The sequence below is a fragment of the Tachyglossus aculeatus genome, chromosome 5, assembly GCF_015852505.1.
Source record: "Tachyglossus aculeatus isolate mTacAcu1 chromosome 5, mTacAcu1.pri, whole genome shotgun sequence".
Taxonomy (NCBI): domain Eukaryota; kingdom Metazoa; phylum Chordata; class Mammalia; order Monotremata; family Tachyglossidae; genus Tachyglossus; species Tachyglossus aculeatus.
In genome coordinates this window covers 103,108,169-103,132,318 of record NC_052070.1, presented here as the reverse complement: position 1 = coordinate 103,132,318, position 24,150 = coordinate 103,108,169, and the positions used below count along the sequence as shown (strand labels likewise).

At 45.1% G+C, this 24,150-nt stretch overlaps 2 protein-coding genes across 2 annotated transcripts; one reads left to right on the top strand and one right to left on the bottom strand.

Annotated features, from left to right (window-relative positions):
- Positions 1–6,436: 6,436 nt before the first annotated feature.
- On the top strand, positions 6,437–14,356 carry LOC119928850 (olfactory receptor 14A16-like). The gene is made up of 3 exons (XM_038747366.1): positions 6,437–6,574; positions 13,407–13,487; positions 13,622–14,356. Exons 1-3 carry the CDS (start codon positions 6,437–6,439, stop codon positions 14,354–14,356), a joined length of 954 nt encoding a protein of 317 aa, XP_038603294.1.
- A 2,392-nt stretch (positions 14,357–16,748) lies between these two features.
- LOC119928849 (vomeronasal type-1 receptor 90-like) lies at positions 16,749–17,543 on the bottom strand. The gene is made up of 2 exons (XM_038747365.1): positions 17,043–17,543; positions 16,749–16,976 (listed from the first exon to the last, which is right to left on the bottom strand). Exons 1-2 carry the CDS (start codon positions 17,541–17,543, stop codon positions 16,749–16,751), a joined length of 729 nt encoding a protein of 242 aa, XP_038603293.1.
- Positions 17,544–24,150: the final 6,607 nt, after the last annotated feature.

Below are 24,150 nucleotides of genomic sequence, written 5' to 3'. Positions count from 1 at the left end.
GGATTGTGTCCAGCCCGAGTATCTTGAATCTACCCCAGTGCTCGGAACAGTACCTGGAACATACTAGACACTTAAAAAATACCATAAGAATTAATAGCAGCAACAGCAGTGGTTGTAATAGCAGTAATAGCATTTATTGAATGGTATTTGTTAAGTTCTTATGATGTGCTAGACACTGTATTAAGCACTGGGATAGATAGAAGATGATCAGTTTAGATGCAGTCCATGTCCCACAAGGGGCTCACGGTCTTAATCCCCATTTTGCAGATGAGGTAGTTGGAGCACAACCAAGCAGCATAATCTAGTGGAAAGATCCCTGGTCTGGGAGTCAGTGGACCTGTATTCTAATTCCGACTACACCACTTGTCAGCAGTAAGTGAATCACTCACTCAATTTTATTTATTGAGGGCTTACTGCATGCTGAACACTGTACTATGCATTTGGGAGAGTACAATATGATAGATCCATTCCCTGCCTACAACAAATTTATAGTCTGTGTGGCCTCAGGCAAATCACTTAATTTCTCTGTGCCTCAGTTACCTCACCTATAAAATGGGGATTAAGACTGTGAGCCCTAACTGGGGTGTGGACTGTGTCCAACCTGATTTGCTTGTATCTACCGCATTGCTAAGTACAGTGCCTGGCACATAGTAAGGAATGAAGTGTGGTGATAACAAATGATGAAAATGTGTATGGATTCTGCCTCTGGGAATATTCTAAGCCAAATGGGAGATGTGCAGAGACTTCTCTCTTGTGAAAAATTTCCCCTTTAAGAATTTTCCCACTGTGACCTTCATGTCCCTGTTCCTCAGGCTGTAGATGAGGGGGTTCAAGGTGGGGGGCATCACCGTGTAGAACACGGATACCAGAGGTCCATAACTGAGGGGTAGTACGAGGGGGCCTTGAGGTAGGCTAAGAACCCCATGGATAGGAAAAGAGTGATGCCGACGAGGTGTGGCAGGCAGGTGGAGAAGGCTTTGGTCCGGCCTTCTGTGGCCGGCATCCTTAGCACCGTCACCATGGTATGGATGTAGAAGACGACGATGACAACGAAACAGCAGAAGTCGAAAGTCACATTGATGTAGATGGGCACCACCTGTCTGAGGAGGTCAAGAGAGCAGGAGATGGTGAGTAACTGGGGGATGTCACAGAAAAAAATGGCCTACAACTCTAGGCCCATAGAAGGAGAATGTTCTAGCTCTGTGTAATGCAGAAGCGGCGGCCATCTTCACACAGGCCCCTTGATTCATGATGATCTCGTAGCACAGAGGGTGGTAGATGGCCAAGTAGCCGTCATAGAGCATCACTGTGAAGATGACCAGCTCTGTAAAAACTGATGAAATAGCCCCCCCCCCCCCGCAAAAAAAACCCTGGAGGACACAGCTCAGGAAAGAGATGGATCTGTCATTAGTCAGGGAGTTGTGGATGGATTTAAGGAACGGTGATGGAGATGAGCCAGAGTTCAAGGACGGAGAGGTTCCTGAGAAAGAAGTCCATGGGTATGTGGAGGTGCTGGTCGAGGGCGATGACGGCGACAGTGAGGAGATTCCTCATCATGGCCTCCTGATAGACCAGAATGAACAGTGTGCCATGAACAATCTGCCGCTCCTGGACCTCTGAGAAACCCAGAAGCAGGAATTCTGTCACTGTGGTGGCATTGGTCATCTCTTATGGTGTCTGATTCACTAGCTGTGTTCAAGGAGAAGTAGGAAAGAAAATGAACCAACATCAGTTTCAGTTATGTACTGTGTATCTTTATGAGTGTCTTGTGGTATCAGGTATCAAATATCAAGATGGGAATCAATCAATCGTATTTATTGAGCGATTACAGTGTGCAGAGCACTGTACTAAGAGCTTGGGAAGTACAATCTGGCAACATATAGAGATGGTCCCTACCCAGCAGTGGGCTCACAGTCTAGGAAGGGGAGACAGAGAACAAAACAAAACGTATTAACAAAATAAAATAAATAGAATAGATATGTACAAGTAAAATAAATAAATAGAGTAATAAATATGTACAAACATATATACATATATACAGGAGGTAAGGCGGGGGGATGGAGAGGGGGAGGAGGGAAATCAAAGATAAAACGTCCTGAAATGTGGTGCACGATAACAGCCACGAAGCTTATGCCATCAATCAATCAATCTGAGTGCTTACTGTTCACAGGGTACTGTACCGAGCACTTGAGTGTAAAATACAGCAGAGTTGGTAGACATGTTCCCTTCCCACCATGGGTTTACAGTCTAGAGAAGGAGATATTAATATACATCAATCAATCAATCAATCGTATTTATTGAGTGCTTACTTTGTGCAGAGCACTGTACTAAGCGCTTGGGAAGTACAAATTGGCAACATATAGAGACAGTCCCTACCCAACAGTGGGCTCACAGTCTAAAAGGGGGAGACAGAGAACAAAACCAAACATACTAACAAAATAAAATAAATAGAATAGATATGTACAAATAAAATAAATAAATAAATAAATAGAGTAAAAAATATGTACAAACATATATACATATATACAGGTGCTGTGGGGAAGGGAAGGAGGTAAGATGGGGGGACGGAGAGGGGGACGAGGGGGAGAGGAAGGAAGGGGCTCAGTCTGGGAAGGCCTCCTGGAGGAGGTGAGCTCTCAGCAGGGCCTTGAATGGAGGAAGAGAGCTAGCTTGGCGGATGGGCAGAGGGAGGGCATTCCAGGCCCGGGGGATGACGTGGGCCGGGGGTCGATGGCGGGACAGGCGAGAGCGAGGTACGGTGAGGAGATCAGCGGTGGAGGAGCGGAGGGTGCGGACTGGGCTGTAGAAGGAGAGAAGGGAGGTGAGGTAGGAGGGGGCGAGGTGATGGAGAGCCTTGAAGCCCAGGGTGAGGAGTTTCTGCCTGATGCGCAGATTGATTGGTAGCCACTGGAGATTTTTGAGGAGGGGAGTGATATGCCCAGAGCGTTTCTGGGCAAAGATAATCCGGGCAGCAGCATGAAGTATGGATTGAAGTGGAGAGAGACACGAGGATGGGAGATCAGAGAGAAGGCTGATGCAGTAGTCCAGACGGGATAGGATGAGATCTTGAATTATTTATGAAAATAAATAATTTGTAATATATAATTTACACATCTCAAGCAATCAATTGTATTCCCTGAGCACTTACTGTATGCACAGCACCATCCTAAGTACTTGTGCAATATAACAAAGTTGGTAGAAATTGTCCCCGCCCACACTGAGTTAACAGTTTAGAGAGGGAGACAGACAATAGTACAAATAAAAAATTGCAGCTATTGCTGTAAACACTTTGGGCCTGAAGGAGGGGTGAACAAAAGGAGCAAATCAAAGTGCAATGGTGCCATGGAAGAGAGTGTGTGGAGAGGGCAGGAGGGCTTAGTCGGAGAAGGCCTTTCAGAGGAGATGTAGTTTTAATAAGATAGTTTAATAAGACTTTGAAATTGGGAGAGTGGTCATCTGTCGGATATGAAGAGGAAAGGTGTTCCAGGCCAGAGGATGGATGTGGGCAAGAGGTCGGCGATGAGATAGACAAGACTGAAGTACAGTGAGTAGGTTGGCACCAGCGTACAAAATTCATTAATTCATTCGTTCAATGGTATTTATTGAGTGTTTACTGTATCAAGTGCTTGGAATGTACAATTCAGTAACAGAGACAATCCATGTCCACAATGGGCTTTCAGTCTAGAAGGATGGAGACAGATATCAAAACAAGCAAAAAGACATCAATAAATAACATCCATATAAATAAATAGAATTATAGATATATACACATCAAAGCAGGTAAGCAGGAATTAATTTAAATAAATAGAATTATAGATATGTACAGGTGCACAAGTGCTGTGGTGGGAGCTGAGCAAAGAGCGAGTCGGGGAGATGGGGAGGGGTGAGGGAGCTGGGGAAAAGGGAGACTTAGTCTGGGAAGGCCTCATGGAGGAGGTGATCCTTCAGTAGAGCTTTGAAGGGGGGAAGTGTGATCAGCGGATTTGAAGAGGGAAGGCATTCCAGACCAGTGGTAGGACATGGGCCAGAGGTTGATGTTGGGACAGGCAAGAACGAGGCACAGTGAGTAGGTTTAGCACAGAGGAGTGGAGTGTGTGGGCTGGGATGTAGAAGGCGAGAAGGGAGGTGAGGTAGGAGGGGGCGAGGTGATGGGAGCCTTGAAGCCGAGAGTGAGGAGTTTTTGCTTGATTCGTAGGTTGACAGGTAACCACTGGAGATTTTTGAGGAGGGGAGTGACATGCTCCGAACATTTCTGTAGAAAGATAATCAGGGTAGCAGAGTGAAGTATAGACTGAATTAGGGAGATGCAGGAGGTTGGGAGGTCAGAAAGAAGGTTGGTGCAGTAATCCAGTCGGGATAGGATGAGTGATTTTATTAACGTGGTAGTGGTTTGGATGGAGAGGAAAGGGTGGATCTTGGCGATGTTGTGAAGGTGAGACCGACAGGCTTGGTATCAGATTGGATACGTGGGGTGAATGAGAGATTGGAGTCAAGGATTACACCAAGGTTGTGGGCTTGTGAGATTGGAAGGATGGTAGTGCCGTCCACAGTGACGGGAAAGACAGGGAGGGGAAGTCAGTGTTTAGGAAGGAATATATGGAGATCTGTCTTGGACATGTTGAGTTTTGGATGGCGGGTGGACATCCAAATAAATATGCCCTGAAGGTAGGAGGAGATGGGAGCCTGGAGTTAGAGAGAGAACGGGGTGGGGGGAATATACAGATTTGGGTGTCATCCCCGTAGAGATTAGAGTTGAAGCCATGGGAGCAAAAGTGTTCAACAAGGAAACAGGTGCCAAACAGTTATAGAAACTCCAGTAGTTGCCCATCCACCTCCACATCAAACGAAAACTACACACCATTATCTTTAAGCTCTCAATCACCTTGCCCCCTCCTACCTCACCTTGCTACTCTCCTACTACAATCCAGCCTGAACACTTCACTCTTCTAATGCCAACCTTCTCACTGTATCTCGATCTCATCTATCGCATCGGTGAACCCTCACCCATGTTCTGTCTCTAGCCTGGAATACCTTCCCTGCTTAAACCCACATTTAGTCTCCCCACCTTCAATACCTTATTGAGAGCACATGTTCTTCAAGAGGCCTTCCCTAACTAAGCTCCCCTTTCCACTTCTCCCACTCCCTTCTGCACTGCCCTGGATTTTTTCCTTGTTCATTCCCCCTCCCAGCCTTACAGCACTTATGCCCATATCTGTAATTAATTTACTTATATTAATTTATCTCTCATACCTCTAGACGGTAAACTCACTGTGGACAGCAAAATCTTCTCACTATTGGCTTCAAAGCTCTCCATCATCTTGCCCCCTCTTACCTCACCTCCCTTCTCTCCTTCTACAGCCCAGCCCTCACACTCTGCTCCTCTGCCGCTAACCTCCTCACTGTGACTCGTTCTCACCTGCTCTGCCGTCGACCCCTGGCCCATGTCCTACCTCTGGCCTGCAATGCCCTCTCATCTCACAACCGCCAAACTGGCACACTTCCCCCCTTCAAAGCCCTAATGAAAACTCACCTTCTTCAGGAGACTTCCCAGACTGAGCCCTGCTTTTCCTCTACTCCTCCTCCCCTCCCCATCTCCCCGACTCCCCACCCCACTGCACATGTGTATATATGTTCATATTTATTATTCTATTTATTTTATTAAGGATATGTATATATCTATAATTGTATTTATTTATATTAATGCTATTAATGCCTGTCTGTTTTGTTGTCTGTTTCCCCACTTCTAGATTGTGAGGCCATTGTTGGGTAGGGATTGTCTCTATTTGTTGCCAGATTGTACTTTCCAAGCGCTTAGTACAGTGCTGTGTACACAGGAAGAGCTCAGTAAATGCAAGTGAATGAATGACAGGAAATCAATTAAGCACTCGGTACAGTGCTCTGCACACAGTAAGTGCTCAATAAATGATTGAATGAATGAAAAAATACGATTGAATGAATCTATTTATTGTTGTATTGTACTCTCCCAAGTGCTTAGTACAGTGCTCAGAGTTCAGTAAATTCGATTGAATTAACATATAGGTATATATGTATTCAGAATATATTATATATCATATAGTTGTGTTGTATTCTCCCAAGAACTTAGTACAGTGTCCTGCATAGAGTAAATACTCATTAAACACCATTGATTGATTGATTGATTGCGGGCAAGAAGTGTGTCTACCATCTCTGTTGTGTTGTACTCTCCCTAGCTCTTAGTAGAGTGGTCTGCACAAAGTAAGCACTCCATAAATGTCATTAATAGATTGATTTGTTGTGGCAAAGTAACATGTCAACAACTATGTTGCATTATACTCTCCCAAGTACTTAGTTCAGTGTCCTGTACACAGAAGGGTATTGTTCTCCTCAGGAGCACAGTTCTCTCACTGGCGTTGAGCCTGGTCCACTCCCAGGGTAGTCCTGTGAGCTAGTTTGGGCCATGGCCTTGATGTATAAGGATCCAGACAGTTCAGATGAACCCAGTGCCGAGGACACTAGACTTCGAGAGATTTACAGTCCCCTTCATCGAGGGTCAGACCAAAGTGGTATTGTCCCTACTCTGAAAGATGTGAATGGAGTATGATAATAATAATAATAATATCTGTTTAGCACTTGCCACTTGTCACGCACTGTTATAAGTGCTGCAGAAGATACAAAAGTGAATCAAGTTGGCACCATTCCCCTTTTTTTATGGTACTGACAGTTGGTATTCACCCCATCTTCAGCCCCCCCAGCAAATATGTGCATGTCTATACAGTCAACATTATAAATTATTTATTTATCTCAATGTCACTCTCCCTCTCTAGACTGTAAGCATGTTGTGGGCAGGGAACGTGTCTACCACGTCTGTTGTATTGAACTATCCCAAACACTTAGTACAGTGCCCTGCATACGGTCCTCAATAAATACCACTGATGATGATGATGGTAAGCATTTACATGTGCCGGACACTGTACTAAGAGCTGGAGTAAATACAAGGTCACCAGGTTGGACCTAATCCATATCACACATGGGGCTCACAGTCTTAATTCCCATTTTATAGATGAGGGAACTGAGGCACAGAGAATAAAAGTGATTTGCCCAAGATCACTCCACAGACAAATGATGGGGCCGGGATTAGAATCCAAGTCCTCTGACTCATTCATTCATTATTCATTCATTCATTCATATTTTTAAGCACTTACTGTGTGCAGAGCACTGTACTAAGCACTTGGGAAAGTACAATACAACAATAAAGAGTGACAGTCCCTGCTGACAATGAACTCACACTTTAGAAAGGGGGAGACAGACATCACTAAAAATAAACAGACATCAATACAAATAAATAAAATTACAAATATATACATAAGTGCTATGGTGCTGGGAGAGGGAGAAAGAGCAAAGGGAGCATGTTAGGGCAACGCAGAAAGAAGTGGGAGATGAGAAAAAGTAGGAATTAGTCTGGGAAGGCCTCTTGGAGGAGATATGCTTTCCATTAGGCTTTGAAGGTGGCGGAGAGAATTGTCTGACCGATTTGAGGAGGGAGGGCGTTCCGGACTAGAGGTAGGACGTAGGCCAGTGGTCGACGGTGGGACAGGTGAGATCGAGTTACACTGAGAAGTTTAGCAACAGCGGAGCAAAGTATGTGGGCTGGGTTGTAGAAGGAGAGAAGCGAGGTGAGGTAGGAGGAGGCTAGGTGATGGAGTATTTTAAAGCCAATGGTGAGGAGTTCTTGTTTGATAAGGAGGTGGATAGAGCAGCCACTGGAGACTTTTGAGGAGTGGGGGTGCCATGTCTTGAACGATTCTCTAGAAAGATGATCCAGGCAGCCAAGTGAAGTCTGGACTGGAGTAGGGAAAGGCAGGAGATTGGGAGGTCGGCAAGGAGGCTGATGCAGTAATCTAAGCGGGATAGGATGAGTAATTGAATTAACATGGCATCAGTTTGGATGGAGAGGAAAGGGCAGATATGAACGATACTGTGAACATAGGACCTAAAGGATTCGGTGATGGATTGAATATGTGGGTTGAATGAGAGAGAGGTGTCAAAATTATGGGCTTGAGAGACGAGAAGGATGATGGTGTTATCTACTGCGACAGAAAAGTCTGGGAGTGGACATGGTTTGGGTGAAAAGATAAGAAGCTCAGATTTGGACGTAACTTCTGAGTCCTCTGACTCCCAGTCCCATGCGCTCACCACCAGGCCACGCTGCTTCTCACAAATAGCCCCACATGAGACTCACGGTCTAAATAGGAGGGAGAACAGGTATTCAATCCCCATTTTACAGTTGAGGAAACTGAGGCACAGAGAGGTTTAGTGACTTGCCCGTGCTCACACAACTGGCAAGGTGGCAGTGCTGGGTTTAGAACTCAGGAACTCCGGCACCCAGACCCATGCTCTTTCCGCTAGACAAAAATTGTGCCTCTGCAAATATTCATTCAATCCTTCACTCAATTGTATTTATTGAGCATTTACTGTGTGCAGAGTACTGTACTAAGCGCTTGGAAATTACACTTCATCAACAAATAGAGACAATCCCTACCCAAACGTAGGCTCACTGTCTAGAAATACGAACCTCTGACAGCACTAAAATTCTGTTTTGTCTCCTTTCTCCTCTCCTTCTCCCAGCAAACCACATCTCCACAACAGTGTCCAGTGGGGCTAATTGACTTCATCTCCCCCCTTGGGACTTTCCCCATCACTCCTGTCTCCAAAAGCCATATCAGGCTATTAAATATCACCAGTTTCCTTCCGATGCACTGTGACCTGCTGAAATGGATTTGTGCATCAGAACATTTCAGATACACATTTGAGTGTCTTAGTGGGTCTCTAAGTGCTGCAATAACAGCAGAAGAACTGAAGCATTGACTACCTCTGTATGGATGGAGATTATCCCTCATGCTGGGTGATCTGACCCTGAAAAGACGTTCTTTCCACTCTCTACCTTCTATGTTCCCATGACAATCCTGAAGCACAGAGAGAGGCTGACACTTGAACAGGGTCTCCCAGCGATTCACCAAGAGAGCTGGGATCGGATCTCAGATTAACCTGTTCCATCTGACTGTCATTCAGCCTTCCAGACTGCCCTTGTTTCAGAAAAAAATCAGCATTTCCATATGGTAAGCGTCAAGGGACTGTGATGAGTTTGTGTAAGCAAACAGACTCAGTAGCCTTTGATATAAATTATCCTTTCGGTGTACAGCAGGAAATAATCTATATCTGTATTTGAAACTAAAATCTTTGTCTGTCTCCCCCACTAGATTGAAAGATTCTTGAGGGCAGGGAACATGTGCCTTGGTTTGTTAGATGATATCTGTTAAGCACTTACACTGTGCCAGACACTGTACTAAGTCCTGAGTTAAGGTCCTTGAGGTCAGGGAAATGTACCTTGCTTCTGTTTAACTCTTCCAAGATCGCTGTAGGCAGGAAATGTTTCTACCAATCCTTTTATATTGTACTTTCCCAAGTATTTAGTACAGTGCACTGCACACAGTAAACATGATTGATTGATTGAGTGACTGAGTGGACATTGAAAGCCAATGATTCACTGATTGATCAATATAATTTCCAAGGTTTTGTTCCAATCTGATCCAAAATGGGCCCCTGATATATGTAGGAACAAAATGGGGGAAAGTAGTCAAAGATAGAAAACTGATAAGTTAACTATTTGTCATCCAACAACATATGGACAGAATAGTATTTTAATGATAATCACATTTGTTATAATATAGTAATGGTATTGACACCTGTATACTTGTTTTGTTTACTTGACTTTTTCCCCATTCTAGACTGTGATCCCGTTGTTGGGTAGGGACCGTCTCTATATGTTGCCGAATTGTACTTCCCAAGTGCTTAGTACAGTGCTCTGCACACAGAAAGCGCTCAATAAATACAACTGAATAAATGAATGATAGCAATTATATTTGTTATTATAGAATAATGACATTTGTTAAGCATCTACCATGTGCTAAGCACTGTACTAAGTGATGTGATAGATATAGTAGGTAGCTGGGGTATATAGTGCTGGAGAAGCAGCGTACCTTAGTGGAAAGAGGGTGTGCTTGGGAGTCAGAGGTCGTGGGGTCTAATGCTGCTTTTGCCAGTTGTCAGCTGTGTGACTTCGGGCAAGTCACTTAACTTCTCTGGGCCTCAGTTCCCTCATCTGTAAAATGGGAATGAAGCCTATGAGCCCTACGTGTGACATCCTGATTACCGTGTATCTACTCCAGTGCTTAGAACAGTGCTTTGTACATAGTAAGCAGATAAAAAATGCCATCATAACTGCTTGACTGTGAACCCGTTTTTGGGTAGGGACCGTCTCTATATTTTGCCGTTTTGTACTTCCCAAATGCTTAGTAGAGTGCTCTACACACAGTAAGTGCTCAATAAATACGATTGAATGAATGGAGAAACACAATGGCCAAGTGGATAAAGCATGGGCCTGGGAGTCAGAAGGACCTTGGTTCTAACCTCAGCCCTGCCACATGTCTGCTGTATGACCTTGGGCACGTGTCACCCATTGCCCGGGGACCAGTTTGTTCGGGAACCTGTTTGGAGAGAGAGACTGGAGACAGAAAAGCTGAGTTTTATACAAAATTTATTTCACGAGAAGAATTGAATTATTTGATTATCTTGGACATGGCGAAATGAACCTCTCTTTTTGGAGGAATATAATTATTTAGTGATATTAGAGCTTCCCTATCGGGAGGAATATAATTATGTGTTACTGGAACGTGCTAAAACACCCAGGTCCCACACAGGAGGAATTCACTTATTATTTGTTTGCATGTGGTGAGGCGGCTAGCTCCCACCCACTTGCACTTCCCACTTAGGATGAATACACGTAGAAATTACCCACCCGTGGCGAAGCGCCTAGCTTCCAGCCCCACAAGAGTTCAGCGGGACACTCAGCCATCCCAAGGCTCTTCACGTGGTGCAGACAGAGCGGACATCCCAAGCTCTGGGCAGAGGTGATCTACAGCCGGTTGCTACAAGTTTTGTTCCGCTGCACAAAAGGTCAGGGACCGCAGGTATTGCTCCTAGGCTACTCCAGCTTCCGGCCTCAGTTTATCCAATCTCTGCCCTCCCCCTGTCCTCCATACTAATTTGATTGGCAAGGGGGTAAGGGACACCTTCTGAATTATTGGCTTGAGCTGTCAATTTAGCTGTTTTGGTTGCGGGGGCGGTATCCCACCCGCACTTCTGAGTTCTGCCGTAATGGCTCGGGCAGTCACGAGATAGCATTTGACTTTTAGATGATGGGTACCCCGGTTTCATCTTGGCACAGCAAGTCACTTCACTCCTCTGTGCCTCAGTTACCTCATCTGTAAAATGGGGATTAAGAATGTGAGGCCCATGTGAGACATTGACTGTGTCCAATCTTGTATCTGCCCCAGCACTAGTACAGTTCCTGGCACATAGTAAGCATTTAACAAAAACAAAAAAAAAAGAAAACAGGTATGACTCCTCACCCTGGGCTTCAAGGCTCTCCATCACCTCGCCCCCTCCTACCTCACCTCCCTTCTCTCCTTCTACAGCCCAGTCCACACTCTCCGCTCCTCCACCGCTGATCTCCTCACCGTACCTCGCTCTCGCCTGTCCCGCCATCGACCCCCGGCCCACGTCATCCCCCGGGCCTGGAATGCCCTCCCTCTGCCCACCCGCCAAGCTAGCTCTCTTCCTCCCTTCAAGGCCCTGATGAGAGCTCACCTCCTCCAGGAGGCCTTCCCAGACTGAGCCCCTTCCTTCCTCTCCCCCTCGTTCCCCTCTCCATCCCCCCATCTTACCTCCTTCCCTTCCCCACAGCACCTGTATATATGTATATATGTTTGTACATATTTTTTACTCTATTTATTTATTTATTTTATTTGTACATATCTATTCTATTTATTTTATTTTGTTAGTATGTTTGGTTTTGTTCTCTGTCTCCCCCTTTTAGACTGTGAGCCCACTGTTGGGTAGGGACTGTCTCTATATGTTGCCAATGTGTACTTCCCAAGCGCTTAGTACAGTGTTCTGCACATAGTAAGTGCTCAATAAATACGATTGATGATGATGATGATGATGACTATTAGAATCTGATTTTCTTGCATCTAGGCCATCACTCAGTGCATTGCCTGGAACATCGTAAACACTTTACAAATTCCCCGACTATTGTCATTAATCCCGCAAGACCTTAGTACCACACTCTGCACACAGTAAGCAATCAATAAATACCACTTATTGTTGATTCAGGAAGGAGTCAGGAGGAAAGTTTGTCTTCTTTTAGCAACGTCCACAGTTCCTCCTTCTCACTTCCTGTACATTTGCGGCTAGCTGCATGACTCTCACAGCTCATTATAGGTATATTGAGATAGACGAAACCAGTGTCCACTAGGCCCAAACGAAGGTAATGACTAATGGATAATTATGGCATTCGTTAAGCCCTTACTATGTGCCAAGCACTGTACTAACCCCTGGGGAACTGTACTAGGTATCCTAGGCATCAACTACTAGTATCAGGAGACATTTTTTATTACTTCAAAACTAGTACTTAACTATACCGAAAGTAATTAGATTTTCTAGGCAAACAGCAAGGAAAAAACAAAGTTCTTGGAGCTAGACGGAGGAAGTTCTATTTCACGAATATTGAGCTGGAATAGTGGTACCTTTCTATGCCCCTTTTCAGTATGTGGTAGTACCTAGACCAAGCAACATGGCCTAGTGAAAAAAGCATGAGCCTGGGAGTCAGAGGAGCTGGGTTCTAATCCTGCTATGCCAATTACCCGTTGGGTGATCTCGGACAAGTCACTTAATTTCCCTGTGCCTCAGTTCCCTCATTCCCAAAATGGGGATTCAATGCCTGTTCTCCCTCCTACTGAGACTTTGAGCCCCAGGTGGGACCTGATTATCTTGAATCTACACCAGTGCTAAGACTGTGCTTGGCACCTAGAGAAGGAGCGTGGCTCAGTGGAAAAGAGCACGGGCTTTGGAGTCAGAGGTCATGGGTTCAAATCCCATCTCTGCCAAATGTCAGCTGTGTGACTTTGGGCGAGTCACTTAACTTCTCTGTGCCTCGGTTACCTCATCTGTAAAATGGGGATGAAGACTATGAGCCCCCCGTGGGACAACCTGATCACCTTGTAGCCTCCCCAGCGCTTAGAACAGTGCTTTGCACATAGTCAGCGCTTAATAAATGCCATCATTATTGTCATTATAGTAAGCATTTCACAAATACCGTAATTATTATTATTTTTACTAGTGCTAGGAATCTGAGCCCAGAAGTAGTACACTCTAGGAGACCAAGCAGAGTTATGGGAAAGAGGAATTGAAAGGCAACCTTTGTCAAAAACTCCTTTACTTTCTTGTAGTTTTTGCCTACATGGGGACCTTTGTCACAACTGTTTTCAGTTGTTCAATAAACTATTTGTTCTTGTTGTGTCGCAAAACAGAAGTTTCCTCCAAACTTTCCATTCACTCAGATGGCCAAAGGCACTGTGGTGATGGGATTCCTGCTCCTGGGGTTCTCGGAGGTCCGAGAGCTGCAGCTGGTCCACGCCACTCTGTTTCTCCTGGTCTACCTGACGGCCCTAACAGGGAATCTCCTCATCGTCGCGGTCACGACCCTTGACCGGCGCCTCGACACCCCCATGTACTTATTCCTCAGGAACCTGTCCGTCCTGGACTTCTGCTTATCTTTGTCACTGTCCCCAAAACTTTCTTCAATTCAGTGACCAACAAGAACTCCATGTATTTCAAGGGCTGCATTCTGCAAGTGTTTTTCTTTGTTTCAGATGTTGTCTCTGAGGTGTCCCTGCTCACAGTGATGTGCAACGACCACTACGCTGCCATCTGCCACCCCTTGCGCTGTGAGGTTGTCATGATAAGAGGGACTTGTGAGAAGATGGCAGCCGCCTCCTGGCTCAGTGGTGGGCTCTTCGGTCTCATGCACACAGCTGCCACCTTCTCTGAACCTTTCTCTGGGCCTCAAATGATCCAGCAGTTCTTCGGTGATGTTCCCCAGCTTCTGAAGCTCTCTAGTCCCCCAGGAAACACACGTGAATATTCGCTCATTGTCCTTTCTGCCAGTTCCTTCACCGTCTGTTTCGTGTACATAACTGCCTCATATGTCCGCCTCTTCTCAGCCGTGCTGAGGATGCCATCAGTAGAGGGCCAGTCCAAAGCCTTCTCAACCTTCCTTCCTCATCTCATCGTTGTGATTTTCTTCGTATCCACGGGTGTTTCTGAATATCTAACTCCGTCCTCTAATTGTCCATCGGGACTAGACTTGCTTCTGTTCATTTTCTATTCCATAGTGCCCCCGGGTCTGAACCCTGACATCTACAGATTGAGGAAACAGGCTATGGAAGCTGCTCCAGAGTGGATGTTATGCCCGGAATAATAATGATAACTGTGGCACTTGTTAAACACTTACTGTGTGCCAGGTACTGTACTAAGCACTGGGGTGGATACAAAGAAATCGGGTTGGACACAGTCCCTGTCCCACGTGGGGCTCACGGTTTCAATCTCCATTTTACAGATGAGGTAACTTAGGCACAGAGAAATGAAAGGAATTGCCCAATGTTCCACAATAAAGAAGTGGCAGAGCTGGGATTAGAACCTATGACCTTCTGACTCCACATCTCGTGCTCTATCCACTACATCAAGCTGCTTCTCATAATGGCTCTCTAACAGAAAATAGGCTTTAACAGAAAATGACCATTTCTTCTGGAACAGGTCAATCAGTCGTCCTGAGAGCTGGAAATTCTCTTGCCCAAAGGTGAGGCGAATTGACAAATCTGCCCTACTACTTTATTGGCAAAAGGGTCTGTCTCCCTCTCCTCATACACTATCCTGTCCCCATTCCCTGTTCTCCTCCTGCCCTAGATTGTAAACTCCTTGTGGTCAGGGATAATGTCTACCAACTCTGTTGCACCGTACTTTTCCCAACGCTTGGCGCAGAGCTTGGAACACAGTAAGTGCTCAGTAAATACCACTGACGGATTGATTATTTTTGTTGGGGATTTTTTGACTGTTGATTAAGGGATTACTTGATTGATAATTGACTAACTGATTATTTCCCCTAGCAGGAATTCATTTCAATGTCCATCTCCCCCTCTAGACTGTAAGCTTTCTGTGGGTGGGGTTTGCATCTACCAACTCGGTTCTATTGTACTCTTCCAGGTGCTTGGTACAGTGTTCTGCACACAGTAAGCACTCAATAAACACCATTGATTGATTGACTATAAGCTTATTGCATGCATGCAGGGCATGTGTTTGCCAACTCTCTGGTACTGCAGTCTTCCAAGGTCTTAGTACAGCGCTCTGCACATAGTAAGCACTCAATAAAATATCATTGATTGATAAGAACTGGTCTCCCTGATGTTTGTAACACCCAATCCCTTGACCCACGCCCTGGACCCCAGAACATGTCACCTCTCAGAAACACTTGCTTTTCTACTCCTCCTTTATTGAATCTTTTCACTTTTCCCTCTCCATTGGCTATTGTTCTAGTTTCGAGAAGCAGCATAGCCTAGTGGAAGGAGCCGGGACCTCAGAGAGGACCCGGGTTCTAATCCCAGTTCCATCATCTGTCTGCTGTGTGACCTTCAAGAAGTTGCTTTACTTCTCTGGGCTTCAGTTCCCTCATCTGTAAAAGGGGGAATCAGTACCTAGCTCCCTCCTACTTAGAATGTGAGACCCACGAGGGACCTGATGATCTTGTATGTACAGCAGTGCTTAATACATAGTGAGTACTTGACAAAGATCATTATTTTCTCAGACTTCTTTCAGGGTTGGAAATGCTATGATGATGAAGATGAAGATGATGATAGGAATTTGTGAGTAAGGGAGATTTGGAGCGATCAGAGGGGTTGCTGGATGAAATCATTAGGGGCAAAGAAATTATCTGGATTTAAAAAGGGCAAGGGCTCCAGACCTTCTTATAAAGAGAGTTACATTCCTCTACAGAGGGACGTATAGAAATGGCGTATCAAGGAGCCCCAGAATTTCATTCTCAAGAACAACATCCTTACTTCACCAATCCTTTCTGCTCCATTACTTTATTAAAACTGTATTTGTTAAGCACTTACTATTTGTCAAGCACTTTTCTAAACATTGTGTTAGATACAAGTTAGTCAAATTGGACATAATCTCTGCCCCACAAGGGGCTCACAGTCTAAGTATTGAATTTTACAGTTGATGAAACTGAGGCCCAGAGAATTGAAGTGACTTGCCCAAGGTCATACAGCAGAGAAGTGGCAAAGCAAGGATTAGAACCCAAGTCCTCTGACTCTACCACCCTCTGTTTTATCCCTTGTGCTCACTTGCTCCTTAATTCTGCAAGGTAGCACCACCCATCCTTAACACAGGAGACAGTGCGTTCATCTTACAATCTGAAAGTTCTGAATTTAAGTCGCAGATTGTGGTGGAAGCTGTTTCTTTTTAATGGTATTTGGTAAGCGCTTACTATGTGCCAGGTACTGTACTAAGCGCTGAGGTAGATACAAATTAAACAAGTTGGCCAAACTCCATGTCCCACATGGGGCTCATGGTCTTACTCCCTATTTCACAGACAAGGTACTTGAGGCACAGAGAAGCTAAGTGACCTGTGAATTGCCCAATGCCACACAACAGAAACGTGGCAGAACTGGGATTAGGACCCAGGTCCTTCTGATTTCCAGGTATGTACTCTCTTCACTAGGCCATGTTGCTACCTCAGGAAGAATCCCTCAGTATAAAAGACGAACGTGTGAAGGATATAGGTTCCTCACAGAGATGGAACCTTGTCTTCCTCAAATGTCTTCCCAAAACCTGGCAAGCTTGGAGCTACTGCTTAGCAGCAAGAAGAAGCTGACGGTGGCATAACCGCTGACCAGAGACATATTCGCATTCAGAAGGGTGATGTTGTTCCTGAGGGAACTATCCAGAAACAGTGACGGTATGAAGTCCGTGCAGTATAAGGCCACAAAGCAGCTGACTAGGAACAGGACGGTCTGGGTTGCTCTCATCTCCAGGGATTCCTGAGGAAGCTGGCGGTGGCTGCGGAGATGCCGGACCTTCCGGCTGTGTCAGAAGAGGAGGAGGACCAAGTAGCCACTAGAGCGTCCCATGATTCCCAAGGAGCGAACATCGTGGAGTGCGATGAGGAAGAGGAACAGCCCTAGGATGCTGCTGACGGGCTTGATGGAACAGAAGTCATCACTGAATCTGCATTCGCAGCTGGTCACATTCAGAGATGCAACGGTGTTGAACAGGAGGTTGATGTTCACGATGGAGCTGAGGAGCCACAGGAGGATAAAGATTGGGAGGATATTCTTTTGGACCTGACTTTTGATTTGGGTCCAGAGAGAAGAACTGGGGCTGATGATCACAGCCAGGACCATAGTCCTGAGGCCTGTGGTGCAGATGGAGAGGCCTCTGGTCAACCAGTACACATAAGCGAACGTCTTACATCCGACGTCCGTCTGCAGGAGCCTCAGATGCTGAGCTGATGCTGATACAGTGACCATTTTGGTAAGGAACATCGCGACGTGGGCCAGGTGGACAATGACCAGGTACGTGGCCTTCAGCCTGGGTTCCAGGTGCATCTTGGAGACTGATGAGGAGAGTTTCCCACGACCCCCACTCCGGTTTGGAAGAGAAAGCATATGCCCTGGACCACATCATTGGAGAAAGTCAGCATTCTCACTTCTCGGGGTTGGTAGGAAGAGTCTATATTACAGCTATTATTATAATTATACTATAATTATTATAATAATATAATAATAATAGCTATAGTTCTATTTATTCTGACAATTTTGACACCTGTCTACATGTTTTGTTTTATTGTCTGTCTCGCCCTTCTAGACTGTGAGCCCGTTGTTGGGTAGGGACCATCTCTATATGTTGCCAACTTGTACTTCCCAAGCGCTTAGTACAGTGCTCTGCACACAGTAAGCGCTCAATAAATACGATTGAAAGAATGAATGAATAAAGAGGAACATAATATATAAAGGAAAGTAAGAGATGCTGTGCAATACTCACTAGGAAAAATCTGACAGAATCTAGAACCCAACAGAACCCTGGACACAGGGCCAAAGAAATTCCAACTATCCTTCAGTCGATCTTGTTTACTGAGTGCATACTGTGTGCAGAGAACTGTACTAAGCATTTGGGAGAGTAACAATAATAATAATGATTATGGTATTTGTTAAGTGCTTACTATGTGCTAAGCACTTTTTAAAGCACTCAGGTAGATTCAAAGTAATCAGGTTGTCCCACATGGGGCTCACAGTCTTAATCCCCATTTTACAGATGAGGTAACTAAGGCATAGAGACGTTAAGTGGCTAGAACCGACAACCTCTGACTCCCAACCCCGTGCTCCTTCCACTAAATCACGCAGAGGTGATAGACATGGCCGCTACCCAAAACAAGCTTACAGTCTACAAACTGTAGGCATCCAACTTCATCCTCGTAATAATAATAATTATTATTATGGAATTTGTTAAACACTTACTACATGCCAAGCAGTGTTCTTAGTGCTGAAATAGATACAACATAATCAGATTGGACACATTCCTTGTTCTATTTGGGGATCACAGTCTAGGAAGTAGGATTTAGTTCCCATTTTGCAGATGAGGTAAACGAGGTACAGAGAAGTGAAATGACTTGGCCAGGATCAACACTGGAGACCAGTGGTAGAGCCAGGATTAGAACCCAGGTCCTCTAACTCCCAGTACCATGCTCTTTCCATTAGGCCACGCTGCTTCTCATCACGTCCCATACGGTATAACTCATCATCCCCCCAAAACTCTGTCCCAGACTTTCTCATCACCGTAGACAATATCACCATCGTCTCTGTCTCATAAACTCACAACCTTGGTGTTATTCTTGACTCATCTCCTTCATTCAACCCACATATTCAATCGGTCATCAAATCCTGTCAGCTCTACCTTCACAAAATCTATAGAATTTGCCCTTTCGTCTCCGAATAAACTGCTACTACACTGTTCCAAGCACTTTTCCTATCCCACTTCGACTACTGCATCAGCCTCCTTGCTGACCTCCCTGCCTCCTGACTCTTCTTCAAGTTCATACTTCACTTCCTGCATCATTTTTCTACAGTGCATATTACAGAAATGTGTTTATCATGCATCAAACAATGGTACTTAGTGAACACTTGCCGGGTCAGTCTGTCAGTCAATCATATTTACTGAGCACTTACTAAGCACTTGGGAGAATACAATATAACAATATAACAGTCATTCATTCATTCATTCAATCGCATTTATTGAACACTTACCGTGTGCAGAGCACTGCATCAAGCACTTGGAAAGTGCAATTCAGCAACAAATAAAGATAATCCCTGCCCACAGCGGGCTCACATTGTAGAGGGGGAAATATATCTTAATCAATCGATCAATCAGTTAACGGTATTTATGAGCAATTACTATATGCAACACTTCTCAGGGTCACACCTGGAGAGTCAACCAAAGGCATAACCATTCCATTTCTAGCTTGGCCAGTGGCTTGCAAGTGGAAGGCAATCTGCTACAAGTCAAAACTCACCCATGCTGGGCAGCAGCAGCATGGAAGAGAGTCGAAGGAGGAGACTCAGGTTTTCTGTGCGGAAGGAGGCAATGGTAAACTACTTCTGTATTTTTACCAAGAAAATTGTATGGATACACTATCAGAACAATTGCAAATGGAGAGCAGGGCATTCTGGGAGAGATGGGTCCATGGTGTCTCTATGGACCGGAAATGACTCAATGGCATAAGACAAGACTATGTGCAGAGCACTGTACTAAGCACTTCGGAGTATACAACAGAATTAGCAGAAACGTTCCCTGACCATAATGGGCTAACAGTCTAAACGGGGAGACAGACAGTAATATGAATGAAACCAAGACTTTACGAAACATTGAAATGTACATAAATGCTGTGGGGTCAAGGGTGGGATAACTGTCAAATGCCCAAAGGCACAATGATCTTGCAGTCTTTTACCTCATATGTAAAATGGGGATGAAGACTGTAAGCCCCATGCGGGACATGGACTTTTCCAAACTGATTAGCTTGCATCTACCCCAGTGCTTAGTACAGTGCCTGGTAAATGCCATATATAAATGTAAATTAAAAACCTAGATAATTCATTCAATCATTCAATCATATTTATTGAGCGCATATTGTGCGCAGAGTAATGCACTAAGCGCTTGGGAAGTACAAATCAGCAACATATAGAAACTGTCCCTACCCAACAACGTGCTCATCAGATTGGACACAGTCCATGACCCACATAGGTACTCACAGTTTTGATTCTGCATATGAGGTAATTGAGAAACAGAAATTCCCCTCTGTAATGTAGGCTCTTTGTGTGCAAGGAATGTGTCTAGCAATTGTGTTATATTGTACTCTTCTTAGCGTTTAGTACAGTGGTTTGCACACAGTAAGCACTCAATAAATACTATTGATTCTTTATCCAAGGTCATGCAGGGGACAAGTGGCAGAAGCAGCATTACAACCCAGAACCCGTGACTCCAAGATCCAGCTCTATCCACTAGCTGCTACTCATCTTCTTGTCTCCCTCCATCTCCAGTCTCAGATTCTGAGGCAGAAAAAAGTCACTCACCAGGCTAGTGTGTACCAGAGGAATGTGGACATTTCTGAGCCATCAGGGTCCGGTGGTTAGTTAGTTGAAACGACAGATGTAAAGAAAGATTTCATGAGCTCATCTCCCTCCAAGGCTGCCATAATTCTGTTATTGGTAGGAGCCTGATGCTGTGACATAGGATCGGAGAGGGGGGAGTCCCTACTGGTGATAAACCACTATTTCCTCATGGCAAAACAGCCAGGAACAGCTGGGCCCTAACTGTTCTCTGAGCTTCAGGTACTCACAGTTGTGATTATCCATATGAGGTAATTGAGAAACAGAAATCCCCCTCTGAAATGTAGAGTCTGTCAGCATGGAGCTGTCAAGTGAGGGATGGGGATCTGGAACCCAGGAGAACAAAGGAAAGGAGAGGGTAAAAGTAATAAAAATTGCATTTGTTAAGCTTTTACTAGGTGCCAATTGTTGAGCTAGATACAAGATTATCAGATCCCACATGGGATTCACAGTATAAATCCCCATTTTGCAGATGAGGGATCTGAGGCAGAGCCAGATAAGTGACTTCCCCAAAGTCATAGCAGACAAGTTGAAGAGCTGGGATTAGAACCCAGAACCTTCTGACTCCTATGGTTGTACTTTGTCCACTCAGCTATCGATTGATTATATTTATTGAGTGCTTACTGTGTGCAGAGTACTGCCCTAAGCACTTGGGAGAGTACAATATAACAGAGTTGGTAGGTGTGTTCCCTGCCCACAGGGAGTTTACAATCTAGAGGGGTAGACAGACATTAATCAGTTAATCAAGGTATTTATTGAGCACTTACTGTGTAGAAAGCATTGCACTAAGCTTCTGGGTGTGTACAATAAAATTAAGTTGTATTCCAGTCTTTACACTGCCTCATATTGTTGCAGTTGGAGGAGGAATGACGGAAATAGTAGAGTAACATTATTCGTTGAGCACCAATTGGGTCCCATTCACTGTATTAAGTCCTAGGGAAAGTAGTAATATCATTATTATTATTACTATCATTTTATTTGTTATGCAGTTACTGTGTGTCGAGCACTGTTCTAAGCACTGGATAGATACAAAAGTATCTAGCTGGACACAATCCCTGCCCTGCATGGGACTTAGAGTCTAGTTGGGAGTGAGTAGGATTTAATCCCCATTTTACAAATTCTTTTCTTCATTCCTTAATTCATTTAATTGTATTTATTGAGCGCTTGCTGCATGCAGAGTACTGTACTAAGCTTTCGGGAGAGTACAATAGAACAGTAAAACAGACATATTCCCTGCCTACCACGAGTTTGCAGTCTAGAGAGGGAGACAGACATAACTATGAATACATTACAGATGGGGAAACAGAGAGCGGGGATCAGTTCACACAGAAATGAAATTGCCAGAGGAAATCCTCCTCAGGGTGGCTTTCATACCCCGGATCCTCAGGCTGTAGATGAGGGGGTTCAGGGTAGGGGGTACCACCGTGTAGAACACGGACACCAGCAGATCAAGCGTTGAGGGGGTGTCTGAGGGAGGCTTTAAATATGCAAAACCGGCAGTGAAGACAAAAACGTTAGTCACGGCTCCGAGGTGAGGCAGGCAGGTGGAGATGCTTCAGCCCGGCCCTCAGTGAACGGGAGTATCAGCAGGATGGAGAAGATGCGGAAGTAATAGGTGGCCATAGCGACAATGGAGAGTGAACCAAAACCAATAACAGTTGCCATGCTGACATCGATGACAAGATGTGTTTTGGAGCAGGAAATCTTCAGCAGGGTGGTGATGTCACAGAAGAACTGCTGGATCATGTTGGACTCGCAGAAGTTTAACGTGAACGTCCCGACGGAATACATCTATCCAAACAGGCCCCCGTTGAGCCAGGTGGTGGCGGCCATCTTTCCACAGGCCCCTCGGTTCATGATGATGTCATAGCGCCGGGGGCGGCAGATGGTGGCATAGCAGTCACAGGAAATCATCATGAGGACGCACATCTCTGAACCCATGAAAAAAATCATACAAAGGACATGTGTCACACAACCCCAATAATAGATTGAACATTGGTCAGTCAGGGAGGTGACGATGGATTTGGGGACGGTGACGGAGATGAGGCAGAGGTCGATGAAGGACAGGTTCTTGAGGAAGAAGTACATGGGGGTATGGAAGTGCCGATCGAGGGCGCTGGTGGTGATGATGAGGTTATTCCCTGTCAGGGCCACCAGATGGACCAGTAGCAACAGTGTGGCATGGACCAGATGCAGCTCCCAGACCTCCGAGAACCCCGCGAGAAGGAATCTCGCCAGCGTGGTGAGGTTAGCCATATGGTCTATGGTCTGCCTGAAGGTGCCAAGAAAGAGATTGTGAAGTATCTGGAGCAAACATGGTCAGAAGGATGATTTTCTTGGTCTTCAAGGGAGCATAGGGTCCCCTCCTTGAGCCCCGATGTTCATCTTAGGCTCTCAAACCAGGCACCCCTCCTCCCTCTGGTCTGGAACTCCTTCCCCATCGAAATATGCCAGACCACCACTCTCCCCACCTTCAAAACCTTATTAAGGTCACTTCTCCTACAAGAGACCTTCCCCGATTAAGCCCTCTTTTTCCCAGCTCCCACTCCCTTTTACCTCTAATATCCTCCTGTCCCTCAGCTCCACAGCACTTATGTATGTATCTATAATTTATGCATTATAAATTATTTATATTTATGTCTTGTTCTCCCTCTAGACCGTAAGCTCCTTGTGGGCAGGTAACCTGTTCTCTAACTCTGTTGCATTGTAGTCTCCCAAATGTTTCGTACAGTGCTCTGCACACAATAAGCACTCAATAAATACCACCAATGATAATTGATGATAGATTGTATTTTGCTGGCGTTGCCCCAAGAACCTCCAATGGTTACCCATAGCTTCTACATCAAGCAGAAAGTCCCTATTTATTTGCTTAGCACTTAGGCAGTTCACAAAACAATTGTATTGGATACAGTCCTAGTCCTATATGGGGTTCACAGTCTGAGAGAGGGAGAACAAGGATTTTTCTCTCTATTTTATGGGTGAGGAAACTGAGACCCAGAGAAGGTAAGTGACTTTCCCAAGGTCACCAAACACATAGAGAGCAGAGCAGGAGCTGGAATCCTGGTTGTGGGGCTTCCAGTCCTAGGCTTCTTTCCTTGGGCAGGCATGAGGGGTGTTTTTATATCTGGATCAGGCATCTGAAGGGGACTGATATCCGGGGGCTGAGGAACTGATAATCAGAAACGGGAGGAGGGAGCAGGAGGCGTTGTGATGCAATTTTTGGGAATGTGTCTCATTTGATGTGAATGAATTCATAGCGAGGACACAGCAAAATACTTGAGACATTTCTCTATCATCTTTTTTATGGTATTTTTAAGTGCTTACTATGTGCCAGGCACTGTACTAAGTGCTGGGGAAGGGTGGAGTTTTTCGCATCAGGCACAATCCATGGCCCACATTCATTCCTTCAGTCATATTTATTGAGTGCTTATTGTGTGTAAAGCACTGTGAATTAAGCGCTTGGGAGTGTACAATATAACAACAAAGAGACAGATTTCCTGCCCACAACGAGGTTGGGGCTCACAGTCTTAATCTACATTTTATAGGTGAGGTA

Excerpts from the sequence above, each read along its gene's own strand:
- LOC119928849 (XM_038747365.1), bottom strand. The coding sequence starts at position 17,543 with ATGCACCTGGAACCCAGGCTGAAGGCCACGTACCTGGTCATTGTCCAC. Across the intron at positions 16,977-17,042 it reads GACGCTCTAGTGGCTACTTG|GAATCCCTGGAGATGAGAGC; the intron begins GTCCTCCTCCTC and ends CAGCTTCCTCAG.
- LOC119928850 (XM_038747366.1), top strand. The coding sequence starts at position 6,437 with ATGGCCTTGATGTATAAGGATCCAGACAGTTCAGATGAACCCAGTGCC. Across the intron at positions 6,575-13,406 it reads CTCTGAAAGATGTGAATGGA|AAGTTTCCTCCAAACTTTCC; the intron begins GTATGATAATAA and ends GTCGCAAAACAG. Across the intron at positions 13,488-13,621 it reads TGCTCCTGGGGTTCTCGGAG|GAACCTGTCCGTCCTGGACT; the intron begins GTCCGAGAGCTG and ends CTTATTCCTCAG.